At 35.9% G+C, this 27,525-nt stretch overlaps 1 protein-coding gene across 2 annotated transcripts in view; it reads right to left on the bottom strand.

Moving 5' to 3' along the window:
• The window catches only part of KCTD8 (potassium channel tetramerization domain containing 8), a 274,627-nt gene that overhangs the window by 103,365 nt on the left and 143,737 nt on the right, over positions 1 to 27,525 (bottom strand). The window contains exon 2 of one of the 2 annotated variants that reach the window (XM_060110522.1): positions 13,590 to 13,668. The exons of the other annotated variant lie outside the window; for it this stretch is intronic. Coding sequence (XP_059966505.1) covers positions 13,592 to 13,668 — 77 coding nt within the window. The 3' untranslated portion in view covers positions 13,590 to 13,591. The remainder of the gene's footprint in view (positions 1 to 13,589; positions 13,669 to 27,525) is intronic. 2 annotated transcript variants of the gene reach the window in all.

The following is a 27,525-nucleotide window of genomic DNA, read 5'->3' as shown; positions in this document are numbered from 1 at the left end:
TTACAAATCAATAATGTAACATGTATGAAGTCACATTGAATCTTGACAAAAGACACTGATAAACATGTTTCATCTAAACAAACATTGACTATGTAAAACAATATTAACAATATCTTAATTGTAGAGTATAATGAACACTAAAAAAAACATTCTAAAAAAATTCTGGAATCAATAGCAAATACACCTGGTGGGAAATGTTTTAAGCTAAAATGTTGTAAAATTATTTTATTGTTTGAGAATAGAATAAAGAAATTGATAGATCACATGCTTTATTCAAATACATAAATATATTAAAATAACTAGAATGTACCCTAAAAGAAGAGAATCAAGTATGTATATTACAGTCTAGAAGAAAAAACTGAATTCATAAAAATTAATGCTTACTTACTACAAAGGAAAGAGTAGAAAGAAACTATATGGCATAGATAAAATTAATAAAATATGTGATACAAAATAATCAAAGTATATAAAAAATCAAATTAATTATAAATGGAATAAATTCTCAAGTTAAAAGACAAAAATTATAATTCTGAGTAGTAAAATCTGGTGAATTACTAACTATAAAAAATTCCTAAATTTAATGACACATAAATACAGAAAATAAAAGAATATTTGAAGAAGTGTATCAGATGTGTGAAACCAAGAGGGTGCAGCCAAATTCATGTTAAATGTTTTAAAAAATAAAAGGCATTATCAAAGATAAATATTGAATAGAATCACTTCATGATAATGAAACAATTAAATTCACTAGGGTAATATAAACTCATACACATTTAATAACACAATATCAAAATATATAAACAAAAAAATGACAGAGTTACAAACCAATTATTACACTGGGTAATTTTATATTTCCCTAAGATAAGAAGACATCAAGCAGATGAAAATAATTCAATGAATCAGCAAGGCTATATAGATGATTTGAATAATACAATTAATATGACTAATTGAATATATTCATGCATGTTTATAGCTCTTTACCCCAAAATGAAAAATATGAATGTTTTTGGGCTTCCCTGGTGGTGCAGTGGTTGAGAGTCCACCTGCCGATACAGGGGACATGGGTTCGTGCCCTGGTCTGGGAAGATCCCACATGCTGCAGAGCGGCTAGGCCCATGAGCCATGGCTGCTGAGCCTGTGCATCCAGAGCCTGTGCTCCACAATGGGAGAGGCCACAAGAGTGAGAGGCCCAAGCACCGCAAAAAAAAAAAAAAAAAAAAAAAAAAGAATGTTTTCAAGTTTATATTAGAAATGTATAAAAACTGACCTTTTATTTATTATTTCAAAAACTTTCAAATATTTACTATCAAAAAAAATCCTACCACATTTTCTGACCCTGAAGCAATTAAATTAGTAATTAATAACAAAAAAATTTTAATGTTTAGAAATTAAAACCAATAAAAACATTTTTAAATAAATAATTTGTCAAATATCTAAGGATAGAAATTAGAAAATACTTAAAGTTGAATAAAAATGTTGCATATCAAAATCATTTAGAGGGAAATTCTAAAATAAAATGTTTATATTAGAAAAGAAAAAGGTTAAAAACTAATGCACTAGGTATTCAACTTAAGTAGTAGATAAAGAATATAAGAATAAACTAAAAGAAAGTGAAAGGAATGAAATAATAAATATAAAACCAAAAAATTGTAAGTAGAAAATGAAGATATAATAGATAAAATGTTAGTTTAAAAGAAGGAGAGGAGGACCCGGAGGAAGATGGCGGAAGAGTAAGACGCGGAGATCACCTTCCTCCCCACAGATACATCAGAAATTCATCTACACGTGGAACAACTCCTACAGAACACCTACTGAACACTGACAGAAGACCTCAGACCCCCCAAAAGGCAAGAAACTCCCCACATACCTGGGTAGGGCAAAAGAAAAAAAGAATAAACAGAGACAATAGGATAGGGACGGGACCTGCACCAGTGGGAGGAAGCCGTGAAGGAGGAAAGGTTTCCACACACTACAAGCCCCTTCCCGGGCGGAGACTGCAGGTGGCGGATGGGGAAAGCTTCGGAGTAGCGGAGGAGAGCACAGCAACAGGGGTGTGGAGGGCAAAGCGGAGAGATTCCGGCACAGAGGATCGGTGCCCTCAGGCACACACCAGCCCGAGAGGCTTTCCTGCTCGGCCGCTGGGGCGGGCAGGGCTGGGAGCTGAGGCTTGGGTATCGGCTTTCGGTCGGAGCGCAGGGAGAGGACTGGGGCTGGCGGCAGGAAGAGAGCCTGAAGGGGTTAGTGCACCACGGCTAGCCCGGAGGGAGTCCGGGGAAAGGGTCTGGAGCTGCTGAAGAGGCAAGAGACTTTTTTCCCTTTTGTTTCCTGGTGTGCGAGGAGAGGGCATTAAGAGGGCTGCTTAGGGAAGCGCTGGAGACAGGCGCGAGCCGCAGGTAAGGCGCGGACCTCGGAGACGGGCGTGGGCCGCCCGCCGCCGCCCGCCACCGCCACAGCCGCGGGGCCTGTGTGCGAGCGCGGGTCACTGTCCGCCCCGCCTTCCAGGGGACCTGTGCACCCTGCCACTGCTGGGGTCCCGAGACCCGGGGACGGCTTTCCCGGGAAAGCGCACGGAGCGCCACGGGCTGCTGCAACGTCATGCCGGCCTCTGCCGCTGCAGGCCCGCCCCACACTGCGCACCCCTCCCTCCCCTCTGCCTGAGTGAGCCAGAGCCCCTGAATCAGCGGCTCCTCTAAACCCGTCCTGTCTGAGCGAAGAACGGACGCCCTCCGGCGACCTACGCACAGAGGTGGGGCCAGGTCCAAGGCTGAGACCCGGGAGCTGTGAGAGCAGAGTCAGGGAAATCTCTCTGTGCAGCCTCGGAGGCAGCGGATTAAAGCTCCACAGTCCACTTGATGTGCCCTGCGTCTGTGGAGTGCATGAATGGACAGCAAATCATCCCAAATTGAGGAAGTGGACTTTGAGGACAAGATTTAAGACTTTCCCCCCTTTTCCTCTTTTTACAACGAATTATTCCAAATTAAGGAGGTGGACTTAGAGAGCAAGATTTCAGACTTCTCGCCCTTTTCCTCTTTTTACAACGAATTATCCCAAATTGAGGAGGTGGACTTGGAGAGAAAGATTTTTGATTTTTCCCCCTGCTCTCTTTTTGTGAATGTGTATGTGTAATCTTCTGTGTAAGATTCTCTCTGTATAGCTTTGCTTCCACCATATGTCCCAGGGTTCTATCGGTCCATTTTTTTTTTCAATAATTACTTTCTAATTTTAATAACGCTACTATATTTCATACTTTATTCTATTTTACTTTACCTGCTCTTTCTTTTTTTCCTACCTTCCCTTCCTCCCTCCCTCCCTCCGCTCTTCCTTTCCTTCTTTCTTTTTCTTTCCTCCCTCCCTCCCACCCTTCTTCATTCCACTTTCTTTTTCTTTCCTTCCTCCCTCCTGTCTTTCTTTCTTTCTTTCCTTCCTCCCGCCCTCCCTCCCTTCTTCCATTCACTTTTCCTTTTGCTTTCATTGCTTCCTCCCTCCCTCCTTTCTTTCCTTCTTTCTTTCCATCTTTCTTCCTTCCTTCCTTCCTTTCTTCCCTTCTTCCTTTCTTTCCCTCTCTCTTTCTTTCTTCTACTAATTCTTTCTTTCTGCTTTTTCTCCCTGTTATTCTGAGCCGGGTGGATGAAAGGCTCTTGGTGCTGCAGCCAGGAGCCAGTGCTGTGCCTCTGAAGTGGGAGAGCCAACTTCAGGACACGGGTCCACAAGAGACCTCCCAGCTCCACATAATATCAAGCAGCGAAAATCTCCCAGAGATCTCCATCCCAACACCAGCACCCAGCTTCAGTCAACGACCAGCAAGCTACAGTGCTGGTCACCCTATGCCAAGCAACTAGCAAGGCAGGAACACAACCCCACCCATTAGCAGAGAGGCTACCTAAAAACATAATAAGGCCATAGGCACCCCAAAACACACCACCAGACGTGGACCTGTCCACCAGAAAGACAAGATCAAGCCTCAACCACAAGAACACAGGCATTAGTCCCCCCCACCAGGAAGCCTACACAACCTACTGAAACAACCTTAGCCACTGGGGTCAGACACCAAAAACAACGGGAACTACGAATCTGCAGCCTGCAAAAAGGAGACCCCAAACACAGTAACATAAGCAAAATGAGAAGACAGAAAAACACACAGCAGGTGAAGGAGCAAGATAAAAACCTACCAGACCTAACAAATGAAGAGGTAATAGGCAGTCTACCTGAAAAAGAATTCAGAATAATGATAGTAAAGCTGATCCATGATTCTATTTCCAAGATCCATAATCTTGGAAATAGAATAGACAAAATGCAAGAAACATTTAACAAGGACCTAGAAGAACTAAAGATGAATCAAGCATCGATTAAAAACACAATAAATGAAATGAAAAATACTCTAGATGGGATCAATAGCAGAATAACTGAGGCAGAAGAACGGATAAGTGAGGTGGAAGATAAAATAGTGGAAATAACTGATGCAGAGCAAAATAAACAAAAAAGAATGAAAAGAACACAGGACAGTCTCAGAGACCTCTGGGACAACATTAAACACACCAACATTCGAATTTTAGGGGTTCAAGAAGAAGGGAAAAAGAAAGGGACTGAGAAAATATTTGAAGAGATTATAGTTGAAAACTTCCCCAATATGGGAAAGGAAATAGTTAATCAAGTCCAGGAGGCACAGAGAGTCCCATACAGAATAAATCCAAGGAGAAATACACCAAGACACATATTAATCAAACTGTCAAAAATTAAACACAAAGAAATCATATTAAAAGCAGCAAGGCAAAAACAACAAATAACACGCAAGGGAATCCCCATCAGGTTAACAGCTGATCTCTCAGCAGAAACTCTACAAGCCACAAGGGAGTGGCAGGACATAATTAAAGTGATGAAGGAGAAAAACCTGCAGCCAAGATTACTCTACCCAGCAAGGATCTCATTCAGATTTGATGGAGAAATTAAAACGTTTACAGACAAGCAAAAGCTGAGAGAGTTCAGCACCACCAAACCAGCTTTCCAACAAATGCTAAAGGAACTTCTCTAGGCAAGAAACACAACAGAAGGAATATACCTACAATAATGAACCCAAAGCAATTAAGGAAATGGGAATAGGAACATACATATCAATAATTACCTTGAATGTAAATGGACTAAATGCTCCCACCAAAAGACACAGAGTGGCTGAATGGATACAAAAACAAGACACATATATATGCTGTCTACAAGAGACCCACTTCAGGCCTAAAGACACATACAGATTGAAAGTAAGGGGATGGAAAAAGATATTCCATGCAAATGGAAATCAAAAGAAAGCTGGAGTAGCAATTCTTATATCAGACAAAAAAGACCTTAAAATAAAGACTATTAGAAGAGACAAAGAAGGACACTACATAATGATCAAGGGATCGATCCAAGAAGAAGATATAACAATTGTAAATATTTATGCACCCAACATAGGAGCACCTCAATACATAAGGCAAATACTAAGAGCCATAAAAGGGGAAATCAACAGTAACACATTCCTAGTAGGGGACTTTAACACCCCACTTTCACCAATGGACAGATCGTCCAAAATGAAAATAAATAAGGAAACACAAGCTTTAAATGATACATTAAACAAGATGGACTTAGTTGATATTTATAGGACATTCCATCCAAAAACAACAGAATACACATTTTTCTCAAGTGCTCATGGAACATTCTCCAGGATAGATCATATCTTGGGTCACAAATCAAGCCTTGGTAAATTTAAGAAAATTGAAATTGTATCAAGTATCTTTTCCGACCACAATGCTATGAGACTAGACATCAATTACAGGAAAAGATCTGTAAAACATACAAACACATGGAGGCTAAACAATACACTACTCAATAACGAAGTGATCACTAAAGAAATCAAAGAGGAAATTAAAAAATACCTAGAAACAAATGACAATGGAGACACGACAACCCAAAACCTATGGGACGCAGCAAAAGCAGTTCTAAGGGGGAAGTTTATAGCAATACAATCCCACCTTAAGAAACAGGAAACATTTCGAGTAAACAACCTGACCCTGCACCTAAAGCAATTAGAGAAAGAAGAACAAAAAAACCCCAAAGCTAGCAGAAGGAAAGAAATCATAAAGATCAGATCAGAAATAAATGAAAAAGAAATGAAGGAAACAATAGCAAAGATCAACCAAACTAAAAGCTGGTTCTTTGAGAAGATAATCAAAATTGACAAACCATTAGCCAGACTCATCAAGACAAGAAGGGAGAAGACTCAAATCAATAGAATTAGAAATGAAAAAGGAGAAGTAACAACTGACACTGCAGAAATACAAAAGATCATGAGAGATTACTACAAGCAACTCTATGCCAATAAAATGGACAACCTGGAAGAAATGCACAAATTCTTAGAAATGCACAACCTGCCAAGACTGACTCAGGAAGAAATAGAAAATATGAATAGACCAATCACAAGCACTGAAATGGAAACTGTGATTAAAAATCTTCCATCAAACAAAAGTCCAGGACCAGATGGCTTCACAGGCGAATTCTATCAAACATTTAGAGAAGAGCTAACACCCATCCTTCTCAAACTCTTCCAAACAATTTCAGAGGAAGGAACACTCCCAAACTCATTCTACGAGGCCACCATCACCTTGATACCAAAACCAGGCAAGGAAGTCACAAAGAAAGAAAACTATAGGCCAATATCACTGATGAACATAGATGCAAAAATCCTCAGCACAATACTAGCAAACAGAATCCAACAGCACATTAAAAGGATCATACACCATGATCAAGTGGGGTTTATTCCAGGAATGCAAGGATTCTTCAATATACGCAAATCAATCAATGTGATACACCATATTAACAAGGTGAAGGAGAAAAACCATATGATCCTCTCAATAGATGCAGAGAAAGCTTTCGACAAAATTCAACACCCATTTATGATAAAAACCCTGCAGAAAGTAGGCATAGAGGGATCTTTCCTCAACATAATAAAGGCCATATATGACAAACCCATAGCCAACATTGTCCTCAATGGTGAAAAACTGAAACCATTTCCACTAAGATCAGGAACAAGACAAGGCTGCCCACTCTCACCACTCTTATTCAACCTAGTTTTGGAAGTTTTAGCCACAGCAATCAGAGAAGAAAAGGAAATAAAAGGAATCCAAATCGGAAAAGAAGAAGTAAAGCTGTCACTGTTTGCAGATGACATGAAACTATACATAGAGAATCCTAAAGATGCTACCGAAAAACTACTAGAGCTAATCAATGAATTTGGTGAAGTAGCAGGTTACAAAATTAATGTACAGAAATCTCTGGCATTCCTGTACACTAATGATGAAAAATCTGAAAATGAAATCCAGAAAATACTCCCATTTACCACTGCAACAAAAAGAATAAAATATCTAGGAATAAACCTACCTAAGGAGACAAAAGACCTGTATGCAGAAAATTATAAGACACTGATGAAAGAAATTAAAGATGATACAAATAGATGGAGAGATATACCATGCTCCTGTATTGGAAGAATCAATATTGTGAAAATGACTCTACTACCCAAAGCAATCTACAGATTCAATGCAATCCCTATCAAACTACCACTGGCATTTTTCACAGAATTAGAACAAAAAATTTCAAAATTTGTTTGGAAAAACAAAAGACCCCGAATACCCAAAGCAATCTTGAGAACGAAAAACGGAGCTGGAGGAATCAGGCTCCCTGACTTCAGACTATACTACAAAGCTACAGTAATTAAGACAGTGTGGTACTGTCATAAAAACAGAAAGATAGATCAGTGGATCAGGATAGAAAGCCCAGAGATAAACCCACGCACATATGGCCAACTTATCTTTGATAAAGGAGGCAGGAATGTACAGTGGAGAAAGGACAGCCTCTTCAATAAGTGGTGCTGGGAAAACTGGACAGGGACATGTAAAAGTTTGAGATTAGATCATTCCCTAACACCATACACAACAATAAGCTCAATTTGGATTAAAGACTTAAATGTAAGGCCAGAAACTATCAAACTCTTAGAGGAAAACATAGGTAGAACACTCTATGACATAAATCACAGCAAGATCCTTTTGGACCCACCTCCTAGAGAAATGGAAATAAAAACAAAGATAAACAAATGGGACCTAATGAAACTTCAAAGCTTTTGCACAGCAAAGGAAACCATAAACAAGACCAAAAGACAACCTCAGAATGGGAGAAAATATTTGCAAATGAAGCAACTGACAAAGGATTAATCTCCAAGATTTATAAACAGCTCATGCAGCTCAATAGCAAAAAAACAAACAACCCAATCCAAAAATGGGCAGAAGACTTAAATAGGCATTTCTCCAAAGAAGATATACAGACTGCCAACAAACACATGAAAGAATGCTCAACATCATTCATCATTAGAGAAATGCAAATCAAAACTACAATGAGATATCATCTCACACCATTCAGAATGGCCATCATCAAGAAATCTAGAAACAATAAATGCTGGAGAGGGTGTGGAGAAAAGGGAACACTCTTGCACTGCTGGTGGGAATGTGAATTGGTACAGCCACTATGGAGGACAGTATGGAGGTTCCTTAAAAAACTAAAAATAGAACTACCATATGACCCAGCAATCCCACTACTAGGCATATACCCTGAGAAAACCATAATTCAAAAAGAGACATGGACCAAAATGTTCATTGCAGCTCTATTCACAATAGCCCGGAGCTGGAAACAACCTAAGTGTCCATCATCGGATGAATGGATAAAGAAGATGTGGCACATATATACAATGGAATATTACTCAGCCTTAAAAAGAAACGAAACTGAACTATTTGTAATGAGGTGGATAGACCTAGAGTCTGTCATACAGAGTGAAGTAAGTCAGAAAGAGAAAGACAAATACCGTATGCTAACACATATATATGGAATATAAGAAAAAAAATGTCATGAAGAACCTAGGGGTAAAACGGGAATAAAGACACAGACCTACTTGAGAATGGACTTGAGGATATGGGGAGGGGGAAGGGTAAGCTGTGACAAAGCGAAAGAGAGGCATGGACATATATACAGTACCAAACGTAGGGTAGATAGATAGTGGGAAGCAGCCGCAGAGCACAGGGAGATCAGCTCGGTGCTTTGTGACCCCCTGGAGGGGAGGGATGTGGAGGGTGGGAGGGAGGGAGATGCATGAGGGAGGGGATGTGGGAACAGATGTATATGTATGACTGATTCACTTTGTTATAAAGCAGAAACTAATAAAAAAATAGAAAAAAAAAGAAATAAAGGGAAATCTTTAAGATGTGATGAGAAAATGAAATATCTATGTATATGTGTTTGTGTATGTATGCATGTGTTTACAAAATAATACATGTATATATGTATATCTATGGCTGCCTATATCTACCCTGTGATATAAATAATAGTATTGGAAAAAATAAAATAAAATAAAAGAAGGAGAGGAAATAATAGTTGTTAAATTTCTAATATGCAATAGGTATCATGCTATCTGCTTCTTAGTATGATACTATTATTTAATATTTAGATAAGCCAAATATTATATTTTCACTTTACTGTTAAATAACTTGCCAAAGATTACATGAATAGTAAGTTGGGTATTAAAATACATGTTTCCCCAGATCCAAAACCTTTGGCTTTTTCTAATATACTTTTATATATAAATAGGTATAACTGATGAACAATATTGTGTTAATTTCAGGTGTACAGCAAAGTGATTCAGTTATATATACATACGTGTATCTATTTATTTAAGAATTAACACCTATCCTTCTGAAACTCAAAAAAATTGCAGAAGAAGAAAAACCCCTAACTCATTCTATGAGGCCACTATCACTCTGATACCAAAACCAGAAAAAATACCACAAAAAAAAGAAAATTACAGGCCAATATCATTGAAGAACATAGATGCAGAACCCCTCAATAAAATACTAGCAAATCAAATCCAACAGTGCATTAAATGGATCATACACCATGACCAAGTGGGATTTATTCCAGGGATGCAAGGATTTTTCAATATCCACAAATCATTCAGTGTGATACCCCACATAAACAAGTTGAAGAATAAAAACCATATGATCATCTCAACAGATGCAGAAAAAGCTTTTGACAAAATTCAACAGCTATTTATGATAAAAACTCTCCAGAAAGTGAGCATAGAGGTAACATACCTCAACATAGTAAAGGTCATACATGACAAACCTACAGCTAACATCGTACTCAATGGTGAAAACCTGAAAGCATTTCCTCTAAGATCAGGAACAAGACAGGATGTCCACTCTCACCACTTTTATTCAACATAGTTTTGGAAATCCTAGCCATGGCAATCAGAGAAGAAAAAGAAATAAAGAGAATCTAAATTGGAAAAGAAGTAAAACTGTCACTGCTTGCAGATGACATGATACTATATCAGGAAAATCCTAAAGATGCAACAGAAAACTACTAGAGCTCATCAGTGAATTTGGTAAAGCTACAGGATACAAAATTAATACACAGAAATCTGTTGCATTTCTATACACTAACAACAAAAGATCAGAAAGAGAAATTAAAGAAACAATCCCATTTACCATTGCATCAAAAAAAAGTAAAATACCTAGAAATAAACCTATGCAAGGAGGCAAAAGAACTGTACTCTGAAAACTGTAAGATGCTGATGAGAGAATTCAAAAATGACACAAACAGATGGAGAGATATAACATGTTCTTGGATTGGAAGAATCAATATTGTCAAAATGACTATACTAACCAAGGCAATCTATAGATTCAATGCAATCCCTATCAAATTACCAACAGCGTTTTTCACAGAAATAGAACAAAAAATCTTAAAACTTGTAAGGAGATGCAAAAGACCACAAATAGCCAAAGCACTCTTGAGAAAGAAAAATGGATCTGGAGGAATCAGGCTCCCTGACTTCAGACTATACTACAAAGCTACAGTTATCAAAACAGTATCATACAGGCACAAAAACAGAAATATAGATCAATGGAACAAGATAGAAAGCCCAGAAATAAACCCATGCACTTATGGTCAATTAATCTATGACAAAAGAGGCAAGACTATACGGTGGAGAAAACACAGTCTCCTCAATAAATGGTGCTGGGAAAACTGGACAGCCACATGTAAAAAAATGAAACTAGAACATTCTTTAACCCCATACACAAAAATAAACTCAAAATGGATTAAAGACCTAAATGTAAAACCGGATACTATAAATCTCTTAGAGGAAAACATAGGCAGAACACTCTGACATAAATCACGACAATATCTTTTTCTATCCATCTCCCAGAGTAATGCAAATAAAAACAAAAATAAACAAATGGGACCCATTACACTCAAAAGCTTTTGCACAGCAAAGGAAAACATAAGCAAAACAAAAAGACAGCCCACAGAATGGGAGAAAATATTTGCAAACGATGTGACCAACAAGGGATTAATCTCCAAAATTTACAAACAGCTCATGCAGCTCAATATCAGAAAAACAAACAACCCAATCAAAAAATGGGCAGAAGACCTAAATATACATTTCTCCAAAGAAGACATACAGATGGCCAACAGGCACATGGAAAGATGTTCAACATCACTAATTATTAGAGAATTGCAAATCAAAATTACAATGAGATATCACCTCACACCAGTCAGAATGACCATCATCAAAAAGTCTACGAACAATAAATTCTGGAGAGGGTGTGGAGAAAAGGGAACCCTGCTACATTGTTGGTGGGAATGTAAATTGATACAGCCACTATGGAGAACAGTATGTAGGTTCCTTAAGAATCTAATATACTTTAAACATCTTCATGTTAGTTCATGCTTTGCCAGCTGCACAGATCATATGTCAATATAAAAAGTTTTTAAAAATCAGTTTTTGTGTCTTCACAAATTGTAATATGGAGGCCCAAATCATAAAGTTATCCATATTCCTATTATTCAAAGTGTAATCCATGGACCACTATTACCTGGAAGCTTGTTGAAAGTGCAGAATCTCAGGCCCACCCTAAACCTATGCATCAGAAACTGCACTTTAACAAGATGACCAGGTAATTCATAGGCACATTAAATTTTAAGAACATTGCTATGTATGATTCATTATTCACCTACTATCATATCTACATGAAGAATCATGTGTAATATTCACATCAGATGATCAGGACATACACTGTTGGGAGAAATTAACATAATAGAGAATGGAATTAAGATTGCCAAAGGTCTGGTTAGGCTGACTCAAGACCTGACTCAAGATCAATAAATGTCTGTTTTCTATGAAATGGCCTACTATGTGCTGTTCACAGTACTATTTTTGTTGTTGTTGCTGGTTTTTTTAATCTCACAAAAAGCTAATGAAGCGATGGTTACAACCCTATTTTATAGATGACAAAAAAATGAGGGGCATCTAACCCAATATTGTAAATCATCTATACTTCAATTTAAAAAAATGAAATGAGAGGCAAAGAATTTAAGAATAATAGGCCCAAAATTTAGTTCTGTTTGACTCCAAAAGCTCTGTTTTCCCTCTGTGGCATATCTTGTATTTTAAATTTTCAAAATCATATCTGTATAGTAGAAGACAAAGCTGAATCATACTTCATGTAAAAAAAAAAAAAAAAAAGGACCTGAGAATTATAATGGACAATAAATGTAACCTAAGCACACAGTATACTGTATCCCTTAAAATTATATATGCACCCTTAGAAGTACCATGCCCCCATTTTGGCATAATCACCAAATTAGGCTATGTCTTCAGCATTACCTTAGTTCCAGAGCTATATAGTTTTTTTTAAATGTATTAGACATTGAGTTTGACTATATGTAACAAAAACCCTAACAGTAGTTTAAACAAGTTAGTGAATTATTTTTCTCTCACAAGAGCAATTTGGAGATAGGCAATTCAAAGGTGGTATGCCAGTTCTACAATGTCATCTTGTAAATGATGCAACATGGGGTTTGGCTCCTCACTGCTCAAGAGCCAATAAAGAGGCAAGGTTGGTGGAAAGGAAAGTTTGCTTATCTTGGATGCCAGCAATGAGGGGTGGGGGTGAATGGGAGGGCAGACTCTTGTCCAAAGGCCGACACCCCCCCAATCCATGGGCAAGAGCTTTTATAGGCAGAGGGAGGGGGGCTACATGCAGATACAGCACACTCAGCTCTGACAGCCATCTTGAAATTGGTCATGCGGTGGTCTGATCAGCATCTTCTTGATTGTTTTAAGTACAGTTAATCTTCAGTTCCAGGGTTGGTTTGTTCCCATATCTTTGAGGCCAATTCTCAGAATTGTGGCAGCTTATGTCATGGCTACAGTTTGGTCATCATGTACGTAACTTCTTCCACCTGGTGGGTGTTTTAGTGTCTACTGGACCGCTCAAAGGATATGGCTCAGAATATTATCTATAGCCCTTGAGAACTAAAGGTCCTTGACTTTGCTTAAATTTGACTAAACTATTATTATTTAGTCTTGTTGGACTGTTTTCCTTTGCTTCTATATTTTCTCACTTCTCTGATTAAACTTATTCTTTGGCTAAAGTTTCTCCACAGACAAAAGGCAGGTGGAGGACATGGCGGGGAAGGACCACAGAACCCTGCTCCATTTCAATCTGAGATCTACTGACCTTCAGTATTCCTGTTCAGCCACTCTTAGTGAATGCTGTTGCCTCGTTAGCACAAGATGATGGATCCACCTCTTTTTTTCTGAATTACAGTCAGAAAGAAGAAAGGTAAAAGAAAAGGTCCATCAATGTGAGTCAATACCACTGTAAAGGCATTTTTAGGGAGAATATAGCTAACATTTTGTACTTAAATATGATTGGTCAGAAAATATGTGAATGGTCATCTCAGGGAGCTAAGAAGTTATGAATTTTTACTGACTTTGTCTCCAATAAAACTGGCGTTCTGTTAGTAAAGAAGAAAAAAATGGATTTTAATAGGTAACTAGCACTCTCTGCCACAGATCATTAAAAAAGGAAGAAGAGAAAGAAAAGGAAAAAGACAAGCCTTCAATTAACAAATTGGATTATCTTCAGTAGAAGGCAAGCACCAGAATGCCTAGGGTGTCTGAAAAACCAAAAGATATAAAGAATGGTTAAAGATATCAGAGACGTTTCAACTGGAGAGAGTGGCTTGACAGCTGTCTTCAACTACATAATGAATTATTTAACCAAAACAGCCAAAAACCAGAACAGTAATAAAAGGTTATAAAGGAACAAAATTGGGCTCAATATAAGAAAGGATATTTTTATTAAGAGTTATCCAATCAAAGCTAGTGGAGAAGTTCCTCATCCCTAAAGCATTTCACCACAATTTGGTGAATGTTTGTTAGGGATATTGTAGAAAGGCTATTAGTCTAAGTTGAAGATCAGATTAGGAGAAACACAAGAGGCCTTCCAAGCCCATGTTCAGGTTCTAGTAATGATGATCACATACTTTCTTTGCAATCGTGCCCAGAATTAATCAAACTTACAGAGTTAGAATTAAGCCAGCTCATCTACATCTGTAGTTTAAAAGTGATCTGTTATATTATGGGAAATGCCCAAACACTTTCACATTGTGAAGTCATCCTATACTTGTTTATGCATTATTATTTTCAAAAGGAATATCATTTTTAGAAAATAGTGCAATACTACATATATATTTTTTCAATGTTTTGTCTAATGACACATACTTATTGAAGGTCAATATACCATCATTGTGATGTCAGATTACAAACACAATGTGAACATTTATATAAAAAATAATAGAACACTGGGTATAACACAAGATTATTTCCACTGTAACTTATTTTCCAATTAATTGCATAATTAAATTTCCAACCCTAAGAGAAAACATTCTGATTCAAGCTGCTTTTCATTATATCAACTGACATGATGAGCAAAGTGGAAATTAATATTAAATAGGCCACAGAGTGTACATAAATTTTTTCACAATGCAGTCTTATCACTCATAAATCTATGTACCTAAATAAAAATCTTTAGTCAAAAATCATAATATTAAAATAGTGTAGAAGTTCAGTGTATAATAGTTTAAAGAGACCCAGAGAGAAGACAGATTTATTAATTACAAAAAGGTTAATATCACTTCCTTAAGCAACTTACAAACATGCGAATACAGCCAACTGTTACAGTCACTATTGCTTATTTCTATATACTGAAATACATCCCTTGTATGTTTTTCATATTTAATTGCTATTATATGTAGATACAAAATTGTCCCATTATATGCAGGTGCTCCTTTATATATAATTCAGTGATCTACATTTATAAATTAAATAAAACCTTCTACGGGTCAAGAGGAAAAAGAGAACATTTAACTGTATGTGATGTCTCATGTCTGTATATGGCAACAAAGTTTTCAAACTGATATTAGTGTAGTACAATCAATCATTTAATCAATCAATCAATCAATCGACAAGTGCTAGTTAAGCGCTTAATCTATGCCCATGGTAGAGATTAAATTACAACAAAACCTCTTCTTTTCCTCTAAAAAAGTAGAACACGTTCCAAATTCAGACAGTTCATTAAGAAGATTATGTAAATCTCATTTTTCTGGTTTACTATATTGTATACTAATCATAACCTAGCAGAAAGAGTAATACGTAAATTGAAAAGGAGTAAGTAAGAAAACAATATGGAATTTGATCCATTCTTTGTGCAATATACATATGATTTGATGTTACAATATTTCATTATGTATGTAGTTTAGTTTGAAATTATGGATGTTTTGGATATTTTGAGAAGGTTGTAATGTTTACAAGGATTAAATATACTATTAAAGGAAAATAAATATGCTTACATTTATGCTCATATCATGTGTAATGCTTAGGGCCTCTTCCTTACAAAGTGCAAGATAAAAATAATCAAACGTGGATTGCAATTTAAACATAAAGTAATATACTAATCAATAACAAAAAATGCAGACTATCAAATAACATTCACTACAACACTAAAAATTTTCTTAAATAAAATATGAAGAGATAAATGTTGAATCACTGCCCCAAAATAGCACATTAATCCTAGTCTTTGCAGGAGAGGCAATTATTAATATAGAGCACCTAAATAACATAATTGTATTGAATAATGATCTTAATCAAATACCAGACAAATAATGTACATTACCTTGACTCATCTTTGACAAACAAAACTGAAGAATTCTGTCTTACATTTAAAAGCAGGTGTTTGAACTCCTAAATTAATTTCAATTTCAAAACTATATTAGTTACAATGATTTAAAAGTAATATTTCACAGAATTTAAAGTCTCTTAGGAAGATATATACCTTACAAATTGTATTATTCTGAGCATTGACAATATTTTGGAAACCCAGTAAAATCTTTCAGCTATATTTATCTTATAAAATATTCAGCAATTCATACTATCAGAATTGTATAGCTAAGATAAAATGGAGCTAATTATGACTTTCAGAAAGTTAGATAATACATTTCACAAGACTATTCCCATAATCTCCTTTTCCTAATTCTCAACATTTGATTTTTAAAATATAGTTATCCAATAATTTCATCTATTAAAATAATAATAATATGAAGAACAGTTGCTTAACAAAGTACTGAATCTTTGAAGGCAATCTGATCATAGGATTTATATCATTTGGAGACTTCTAAGTCCTTGGAGAGATCTTTAAAAGAAAAACAGAAAAAACAAAAGAGTATTCTTTTTAAAAGCATGGGGCCTGGTATTATTAAATTAAATCCAAATGGGAATAAATACAATCTTTTTTGTTTATATGTACCACTTACAAACACTTGACATTTTACAGATCAACTTGAAACTCAATTATTTGTAGCCCAGTGAAATAAATAGATTGATAGTATAGTTGCTGCTTGTACAATGGAGACTTTGTGAACAACCTAGCTTTGAATATAGAAACAGTACATAATTCCTTAGTACATAATTTCTAGACCAAGAAACACTAAGTGTAATGAGGTGTTGCATTGAGCGATTTTTTATTATTTATTTATTTATTTATTTATTTTTTTGGCAATACGCAGGCCTCTCACTGTTGTGGCCTCTCCCATTGTGGAGCACAGGCTCCGGACGCACAGGCTCAGCAGCCATGGCTCACGGGCCCAGCCGCTCCGAGGCATGTGGGATCTTCCTGGACCGGGGCATGAACTCGTGTCCCCTGCATCGGCAGGTGGACTCTCAACCACTGCACCACCAGGGAAGCCCAGCATTGAGCGAATTTTAGTGCTACAATAAAAAAGGCACCAGGGTGCTTTATGAAATAATCAAATTACTAAAAATGAGAATAAAATTACAAATTGTTAACACATATTCAGCAAGCAAATGTCTAATATCTCCTGGTATGGTCTAAACCATTGCTATTGCAGGTTAAACACTTTCAGGGAAAAGAAACAAACTACCTCACTATCATAGGCTTTTTTTTATCATAAAAATTTAAACTCTGAAATGTTTCAGTTACTAATCTTCCTTTAATTATACTATAAGGAACACTGATCAGATTCATAAGGAACCCAACATAATTAGTTACCACCAATGTGCAGAGACACTGCAAATGTGATTAAGACATGTTTCAATTTTAATCCTATTTTAATTTCTGAAAATCATTTGATTTGATCAGTCTCGATGTTGTAAGGAATTTTTTATTTTTGCTTGTGTGCACCTGTGTGCATAATTATACATAAATCAACTATTTCCTGGATTCAGTAGAAATGATTAGCTCTGAGAAATCCATTTCCTCCCCACTGAATGAAATGTTATGTATTGATCACACCATCAGTTTTCCAAAACAGGGCTGCTCTACACTCATCTTTCACACACGTCTACATACCCAATTTCTCTCTCCTTTATATTATTTTCATATAGGTCTGAATTTCAGGCTTGGCGATTTCTCTTAAGGTAAATAATTTTCTAAGATCCAGTTAGGGCTTCAAATTCTTCCATAAATAATGTTCCAACCAATCTTTTAAATTACAGACATGAATAGCCTTTAGTTTGAATATCCTTTCTCCATCATCTTACTCCTCCAAAATTTTCAAAAGTATTTTATATTCACATCTTAAATGACAATAAAGACAATATCTACAATAAACTCCCTTTCTCTCTGTTACTTTCCTATCTTACATAGTGTTACCAGCAATCTCCAAATCATTTTCCATGTTAATAGGAGAAGCTTCTTTCACCACAAAGGTAGATAATCTTCCTGTCTATACACTGCATCCAAATCAGTCAAATGGAAATGAAAATTGCTCATTCAACCTCAAACCATATTTACATATAGCAAATAAATCTACCCACTTTCACTTTATTTTAAGGAAGTTAGATTTGGAAATCCAAGGGTCACCAACAAATACCATAGTATGTCCATTGCAATGGACACTATGAACACCATCCCCTTTGCCGGTCAGATGGAAAGCCTGTCATTACAATGCTGGGACCCAAGAGAAAACATACAGTATTTAACATTCAACAAACCATGGCATTACCAAGCAAATCCAAAGGGAGGGGATAAAAAAAGGAATGTGCTTTATAGTATGAAACTGAAATGAAAAATTCAGAATCTGCAAAACAAAAGACCAAAATAATTTATTTGCATCTCTAAACCCCTAACTTGAATTTTAAAAGCTGAATACTATATTTTTATTCTTCTTGGTTTCCTCATTGTCATTATGTAATCTCATGTCATCAACAAAAAGGATACTTAACTGGGCTGATCTAAGAAAGAAACTGAAGGAGACCTGTGGTTATAACCAGAGTGCCCACAAGGATCCTATCAGAGATAAAGGGTCATAATTATTTGCTTATCACTTTCCCCTCTCAGTTCCAAAATCCACTTCTCTTTTGAATTTCAGGTGTCTTGATTTGTAATTTTTAAAGTTAGATAAAATGTGACTTTGGGGAGAGGTATATTTTCAGATTTTGAAGTAATTAAATGTTGGAAAATGTTCTCTAGAGATTTTTCAAAGGACATACTTTGCTCTTTGGGAACTCTTTGAGAGTGGAGGGGGTATTATATTTACCTTTGCTTTTCAATATACATTTAGGTTCTCAACAAGTGGGAGGGAGTTCTAAGCCAGATAACTCACTTGATGGGACTATTAAATTGAACTGACTAGACTTTCTAATTGCATTTGCAAACAGAAAGGCCATTCAAGTCAGGACTTGAGTCACTGGAGATCAATGATTGGTTATTTTTTTAGGGTACATTAAATACATATGATTAATATTGATTATGTCTTTTTCTCCTTTCAATGGTTCACTCATTTTTTAATGTAATAGTAAATGAAAAGTATCTAAGGTATAAAATCTAAAAAAAAAAAAATAGCAATAGAGAAGACACAACTACATATGACTACAGAACTAACTCCTAAGTGCATTTTGATGCAACTAGAAAGTAAAGTTAAACTTAAAAGCTTTTGCACAGCAAAGGAAAGCATATACAAGATGAAAAGACAACCCTCAGAATGGGAGAAAATATTTGCAAACGAAGCAACTGATGAAGATTAATCTCCAAAATATACAAACAGCTCATGCAGCTGAATATAAAACAAACAAACAAACAACCCAATCAAAAAATGGGCAGAAGGCATAAATAGACATTTCTCCAAAAAAGACATACAGATGGCCAAGAGGCACATGAAAAGATGCTCAACATCACTAATTACTAGAGAAATGCAAATCAAAACTACAATGAGGTATCACTTCACACCAGTCAGAACGGCCATCATCAAAATATCTACAAACAATAAATGATGGAGAGGGTGTGGAGAAAAGGGAAACCTCTTGCACTACTGGTGGGAATGTAAATCGACACAGTCACTATGGAGAATAGTATGGCGGTTCCCTAAAAAAACTAAAAATAGAACTACCATATGACCCAGCAATCCCACTCCTGGGCATATATCCTGAGAAAACCATAATTCAAAAAGATACATGTACCCAATGTTCATTGCAGCACTATTTACAGTAGCCAGGACATGGAAGCAACCTAAATGTCCATCAACAGATGAATGGATAAAGAAGATGTGGTACATATATACAATGGAATATTACTCAGCCTTAAAATGGAAAGAAATTGGGTCATTTGTAGATGTGGATGGACCTAGAGTCTGTCATACAGAGTGAAGTAAGTCAGAAAGAGAAAAACAAATATCATATATTAACACATTTATGTGGAATCTAGAAAAATGGTACAGATAAAGCTATTTGCAAGGCAGGAATAGAGACGCAGACATAGAGAATGGACATGTGGACACAGAGGGGTAATGTGAGGGTGGGATGAATTGGGAGATTAGGATTGACTTATATACACTACCATGTGTAAAATTGATAGCTAGTGGGAACCTGCTGTATAGCACAGGGAGTACAGCTCAGTGCTCTGTGATGACCTAGATGGGTGGGATGTATGGGGGTGTGGGAGGGAAGTCCATGAGGGAGGGGATATAGGTATACATATAGCTGATTCACTTTGTTGTGCAACAGAAACTAACACAACGCTGTAAAACACTTATACTACAATAAAAAATAAAAGAAAAAAATGTACGTAGATGCATGAAGAAAGCATTCTTATACCCTATCCTCTGCCACCTTTAAGATTGAAGTCTGTTATGCGTTCCTTCACAAATTTCTTTATGCATAAATATGTGTTTCTATATACACACATCCTAGAACTCATTATTTGATTCTTTTGCTTATTGTTGCTATTCTGTATATGCAATAATGTTTGTGGGGAGACAAACAGGTTTGTTCAATGAATGATCCATATACTCTCCTGAATTTGCCTGGTAATGAGCCAGCTGGAATCAGGGTTTTCCTCCTCTCCTAACAAGGGGTGCTGTGCAAAATCTTCATTTTACCCAAAGCCTCCACTTGGCAGGCAGCTGGCATTCTCACTCTCTGATATTCTGTTGTAGACTATATATCCAAACTCAGACTGTTTTCTCCCAGTTTTGAGGTCACTTTCAGACTCATCTCATATAAAATGAGAGCAGCAGGATGGTGGGTCACTTTCTTGTAACACAGTGCTGTGGTGTGCACAGCTATGCCTAGCCCAAGCATACTTTCTGCAGAATTCTCAGAAAACTGGAGACATATGTATCTGTGATCTGCCCATGAGCTCCAATCAGTGAAAGGTAACACCTTCTTAGTGTGTGCTCCCCAAATCTCTGTGTATCAGTGGCATCAAATGTGGGGTGAACACCATTTGGTGCATGTGAGTTAAAAAGCATTTAAGTGAGCACACCAACAGACAGAGATATATCTCTAGAGTTACAGCAGGTCATAATAAACATGATGGCCATGTGGTCATGTGGCCCCTGGGCCACAAATATCCTGAAGCAGGTCAGTCATTTGGCCTTGGTAGGGTACCTATAATCTTAAATGAAATTGTTCTCTAATTTGGTACATTGTTTAATTTGAAGCAACAGTATTTCCTAGCTCACAATAAACTCCTCAATGAAAATTTTCTCCTCCTTGTTAATCCTTAGCAATGAGTTGGTTTGTCATTTATTTGTTCCATCTGTAAGTCAGATTCTGTCTAGAAGAATGACATATATCATTGATTAATCCATTTAATACAAAATTGTTATTGTTTATAGTTTACCAGGCACTGGTTTAGGTAATGAAGATATGATGATACTTTACTAGGAGATGTAGATACATAAATACCTATGAGACAAAGAGGGATAGACACAGGATCCTTTGGAACAGATATCTAATTTCTGACCTGAAAAGTATATCAGTTGTTCGCCTGGCAGAGATGTGAGGAAAGAAATTCCAATACAGAAACAACACCTGCAAAAGCCTGCAAGGAAACCTGCCAAAGTTAGGGAAATAAAGGTAGCTTCTCCTTCATGAAACAGAACGAGCAAGGAAGGAGTCATGAGAGATAGATAGGGCTAATGAAATAAACCAATAGCAAGATAAAAATGGTCATGTAAAATATGGTAAGCATTTTGGCCTAAATCAAACTGGGTTGTAGAAGAAAGAAAAATTTATAAATTCAAGAGAGCAGAAGATTAAATGGATAGGATCTAGTGTTTGATTGGATATAGTCAGTCGTGAAGATGGAGAATTAGTGATGTCATCCCAGGGTCTAGCTTGGGCACCCAGTGGGATAGAGTTCTCATTCATAATAAAGAAAGGTAAACTAGACAACAATACCGGGTGCTTTGGGTTGGTGAGGTAAAGCACAGAGATTGTACATTCTATTTTGGAAATGTGTGTCTCAGACATACAAATAGATGCAGCTGGTGGTAGTTAAGATATATTAGGCTGAAGTTCCAGAAGATATCTGGGTTGTTAATTCAGATTTGTAACCAGCAGAATATAGCTGAGATATGAAGCAGTCTGAGAAAGAATGGACAGAAAAGTAGTAAGAAAAAATGCAATGTCGTGGAAGTCAAGTAATAGCTTTTATTTTCTTAATTACATAAGTTATATGTTCCTTATAATCTGATCCAAGCAGTGAAGTGTGCAGTAAGTAAGAAGTAAGTCCTGTTTCCTTCACCAATGCAATCTCAATCCTCAGAAGTCTTTGGTGTGCATTACAGCAGACATTCACCAGGCATTCATATATATATATATATATACATTCATATATATATAAATACATACACCTATACCCATATTTATACACTAGGGATTGTATTCTATATTTTGTAACTTATTTTATTTATTAGATTGTGGATATATTTCACTATCAGTTCATAGAGATGTATGCTATTCTTTTTAATGACATCATATTCCATTGTATGAATATATCATGAGTAAATCATTTAAATTTTATACTTAAATGCTTATAATAGAAATAATTCAAGGATACTATGAAAAAAGTAATAAAAAATAAAACTAAAAACTTAAAATCTTCCTTCTCTACTACAGAACCGACCCCTGTTAGTTTTTTAGGGTATCTGGAGGTTGTTGCCAAGTATTACAGTTAAAATTGTATTATATAATCCACCAACTTTAGATTTCTATTACTCCTCAACTATAAAAGATGAAAAATTTAGGAAATTTTTGTAACCTCTCATTTCTCTTCCCCTCTACATCTAAATCTTTGTTAGTTAATCATTTTAATTTCTTCTAGGGTTTGCAATTTTTATTTATTTATGTAACAGATTGTAATCTATTTTTCTTGAGTTACTTATCATTTTTAATATTATTTATTTTCCATTGAATACAAAAAGAGAAAATTAGCTACTTAGCTTTTCTTCCATTTCTCAAAAAAATTTGGCATAAGTTATTTTAGGTTCATAACTTTTGCATTCTCTTCTGTAAATATAAATTCTAAAAGTAATTTTCTTTATTTCTATAGCTTAATACTAAAAATGTTTAACCATTGTACAGAATTTAATATATGATTATGTAAACTTTATATATCATAGACTCAAAAAGTGGGATCGAACTCATAGTGATGTAAGATTATGTTATTTAAACTATTGTCTGTAACTGCCTTTCCAACGTCTTTATAAGACTATTTTTATATTCCATATTGCCCTCCCTGCCCCCATTTTGGGTGGAGGTTTTTCTTTTTATTTCCTGGAATACTTCCTCAAGTGAATTTGTTTTTCACGAAGTAAATATGTATAGTGAAGTTTCTGAGTCATTCTACTCCTGCAAAAGTGTGTATTTTAACTTCATATTTGATCAATAATATATTCAGATACAGAACTCTAGGTTCAAAACATTTTCCCTCAGACTTGGAAAGCCATTGTTCTAGGTTCCGATGTTGCTCATGAGAAGTCTGATGTCTTTCTAAGTGCCAATTCTTTGAAATCAACATATATTAACATAATTGCTTTGTTTCATTTCTTTTGGGATGAGTTTAGGATTTTCTCTTTAACCGTGATATTCTAAAGTTTTGCTCTTTCGGTTCTTTTCATTCATCTCGCTTAGTAATTAAAAACTTGTTTTTACCCATGTATTCAGAACATTAGATAAGGCAAATCAGTGTCTCTCTATTCTCCCTCTTAAAATTCCTTTTAGACATGCCCCGGGCTTTTCTGATTAACTTTTCTTAATTATCCTCATAATTATCATCTGTTTCTTTTTTGTCTTAATTCTGTCAGATTTCCTGATTTTTTTCCCAGATGATTTGTTGCTCTTTTTTAGGATAATTTCTTCCACCAGTACACCTTAACTATGTCCATTTTTACCACTCAGACTTTGCCCTTTTTTATTTCCACAGTCATTTTTATAATTTATAAGTAATCATTCGAATAGTTTAATTTACACCTAAATCTTAATAAGGACAATTACATTTATCATTAAGTTTTCTTTCATTCTCTGAATTATCTCTAATCCTCCAGAGCTGATTTTTCTTTTAGTTTATCTTGGTTATCCTATTCTCTTTGGTGATGTTGATTTTTTTCAGATGTCACATGTTCATTCATAAGTATAAGTGAAATACTATCTTAGCTAGTATATGTGGCTTAAATTTTTTTTCTCACCAGTTATATATGTCTCTTCTAGGTGATAGCTCTCTTCAACTGGAAGATCAACTGCAATTGTCAGTATAAATATTTGGGCATGTCAACAGGTAATCTTCCTATAGGCTGCACAGATAAGAAACAGGATGTCAGACATCTACACTGCCAGAGGAAGGAGTGAGCAATTTGGCAGTGGAGACAGTCTTTTTACTACTGGATGAAACTATATTTCTTTTCATTTCTCTCCTTGCTCTTTTGTGGATCTAGAGGAGAGATTGACACAAGTAACACGATTTTAATGGAACTCAGCCATGCTCATTGGTTTAAGTACTATTTATGGTTGCTTTCATGCCAAGACAGAACTGAGTAGTTACAACAGAAGATTATATGGCCTGAAAGACTTGACTTACTATCAAGTCTTTTGTTAAGAAAAGTTTGGCAACTCCTTGTCTAGGGTATCCTTAAGCTCCATGATATTTCTTTCTCATCCTCAAGGCACACTAGTAACTGTGTTCAGGAAGATCACTTTCTGTGTTTAAGAAAGAAATTTCAGTACTTATCTTTATGTTAAAAATACCAGTTGTTAGATATTTAGTTTACAATAGGAAGGCAGAAGAAAGTCATTTGTCTCAGGTATTCTAAAGGTGTTTACTTAATAAATTATCTGGTTGATTCCCAGTGGTCTTTGAATTTGTTGACTCTGAACCTGGAGCATCTCTGGACTTCCTTGGGAAGTCCTTGCTTATCCCTGATATCTACAGGATATTCTACATTTATCTTATGCTATCTGTTTTCTATATCCCAACTTTATGAAATTTCTGATTCATTATTGACATAACTTATTTCTTGTTATTATTGTAACTGTATTTTAGCTTCTGTTTTCATGAAATTTCTGACTGATTTATAAAAACTTTTGAAATAAGTGAGCTAGATTCTGGTGCTCAAGCTGTCATCTGGTACATGAAACTTCAAAGAAGAAAGTTTTACAAGAAGTAATAATCAATATTGCTAAGTACTGCTGAGAATTCAAGTGAGATGTGGGGGAAAAGTGGCTCTAGACATAGAAACAAGGAGGTCATTGGTTACCTTGTAGATAGTAGGTTAAGTAGAATAGTGGGGGAAGAGGGCAGAGAGCAGTAGCTTGGGGAATGATTGAGATTTGAAGAAATAGATACACATACAACTTCCTGGTGTTTGATTGTAAGGGAGAGGAGAGATATAGGTCAGTGTGTGACCAGGAAAGTATGATTAAATTGTGGATGCATGTTTGCTTCTTTATGGTTATGGTTTATGTTTATGGTTGTGTTTCCTTTTTAAGATTAAAGTGAATACATCATATTTAAAATCCAGTGAAAAAACTTTGAAACAGAAAGACATTTTATTTGAAGAAAGAAAAAGGAAAGGAGGGGGTATAATTTATGAAATGTGTCCTTGAACAGGCAGAAAAGAGTAGAATCCTGGATAGAGATGGAAGAATTCACTTTAGATAAGATGGTAGAAAGAAGGAGAGAAGGGAAGAGCAGGTGTGGATACAGTCTAGAAATCGATAGCAGTAAGTCACAAAGGTTTTCATCCTTATTACTTTTAGTTTCTATGTGAGGAACCAGCTGGGAATGTGTGTTATGTGTTAGCTAGCCCAGGAAATTCAGAGAGGGTTGGAATAGCTGCCATAGATAATGAAGAGAGAAGAACTCAAATAACACTGAACTAGTGAGGAAATATTAAGGATCCAACTGAGGGTGGGAACCACTCTTTTAGTACAAGCTTCAGTTTGTAATTTTCTGTAACAGCTTTCAGCACTCTGAATAAGGGTGCAGAAGAAGCACACAGCTAGATTTATCTAGAGTCAGGGTTTTACCCAGTGAAGAACCAAGAGATTTGCAAAACACTAACTGAAATTTGACCATGATGCTTAAGATGAATAGGAAGGAAGTAAAAATAGGAGGTGACTGATATGGAGAAAACATAGAGGATTTAGGGACTGCATACTTTTGTGGTTAAAAATGCATGACAGTTTAAAAACATGGAGTGAGAGAGTTGCAGGGAAAGATGCTATGACTACAGAGTCAAATTTTAAATTTAAAATAATAGAGATAATGCACTCCTGTGCCATGATCTTCTTATATATAAATTTCTAGTTAAATTATCACTTCAAATTGAAGGCCTATTATTTAATTCCTCTCAGATATGAGAAAATCAAGTATAAGAACAGTAACTTGAAAAGGTTTACAAAAAGCCAAAAACTGATGGACCTGAAATTTGAAAAGTATAGCTTTTTGTAAAATCAATCCTATATTCTTCACATTCTCCCTGTGTCTCAATGATATTTCCAATGAGAAGTGGACCAGTAGAGAATGACACTCCTATGCCCTGTTCCCATAGAGCGTCAAGTCCTGCAGCAAGTTACCCTTATCCACTCCTATAGTTTATGTCTATCCTTTCATACACAATTTCACATAAAGAAAATGATCCCTTTGTGAAAATGTTTGGGCACTCCAGATCTAGAAGGAATTTTTTATTTGCAACTAGGTTTTTTAAAAGGCACTTATTTCAGAAATTTCTTCAGTAGAAATCCACTTTAGATTCTGGTATTGCCTTAAATTGTAAGAATACATGTTATGATTCATATATATAGCTATGCCTAGTCACTGGTACCTTTTCCCTGTAAATATTATGAAATAAGGTTTCATACATTTTGCTGGTGTAGAAAGAATCACTGAAAAATAGACCTCACCCAATAAAGCATTTTTATTTTGGAAGCATAATTACAGCCTTAGAAAACTCTGCTAGAATTCATTTTCAGGAAAAGTTTTGTAATTGAAAGACTGGATGCACAACAGTAAAGCAGCAGTTGTGTGTGAGAAAATGGAGACAAGGTTATTGAATCTATAATAAATCCCTATGCAATGGTGACTGGAAGAATGGAAGAGAGAGAAATGAAACAAAATCCATTATTCCTGATTCTAAGAAAAGCCCATCAATACCTCCTCTTTTCTAAAGTACCTTGTTTAAGACATTTTAAGAAGGCAAGCAAAAGGACAAGATTAGAGTGACAGGAGAAGCCTGATAGTGGAACCAGGGGCCTCACAAAATGGCATTTCCTGATGGATCTGCACATGCTGTTCTTCATGACTAGAATCTGTTCCT

This window comes from Mesoplodon densirostris, chromosome 1 (assembly GCF_025265405.1).
Source record: "Mesoplodon densirostris isolate mMesDen1 chromosome 1, mMesDen1 primary haplotype, whole genome shotgun sequence".
Taxonomy (NCBI): domain Eukaryota; kingdom Metazoa; phylum Chordata; class Mammalia; order Artiodactyla; family Ziphiidae; genus Mesoplodon; species Mesoplodon densirostris.
Note: the sequence above shows the minus strand (reverse complement) of the source record. Positions and strands in the feature narration are given on the sequence as shown.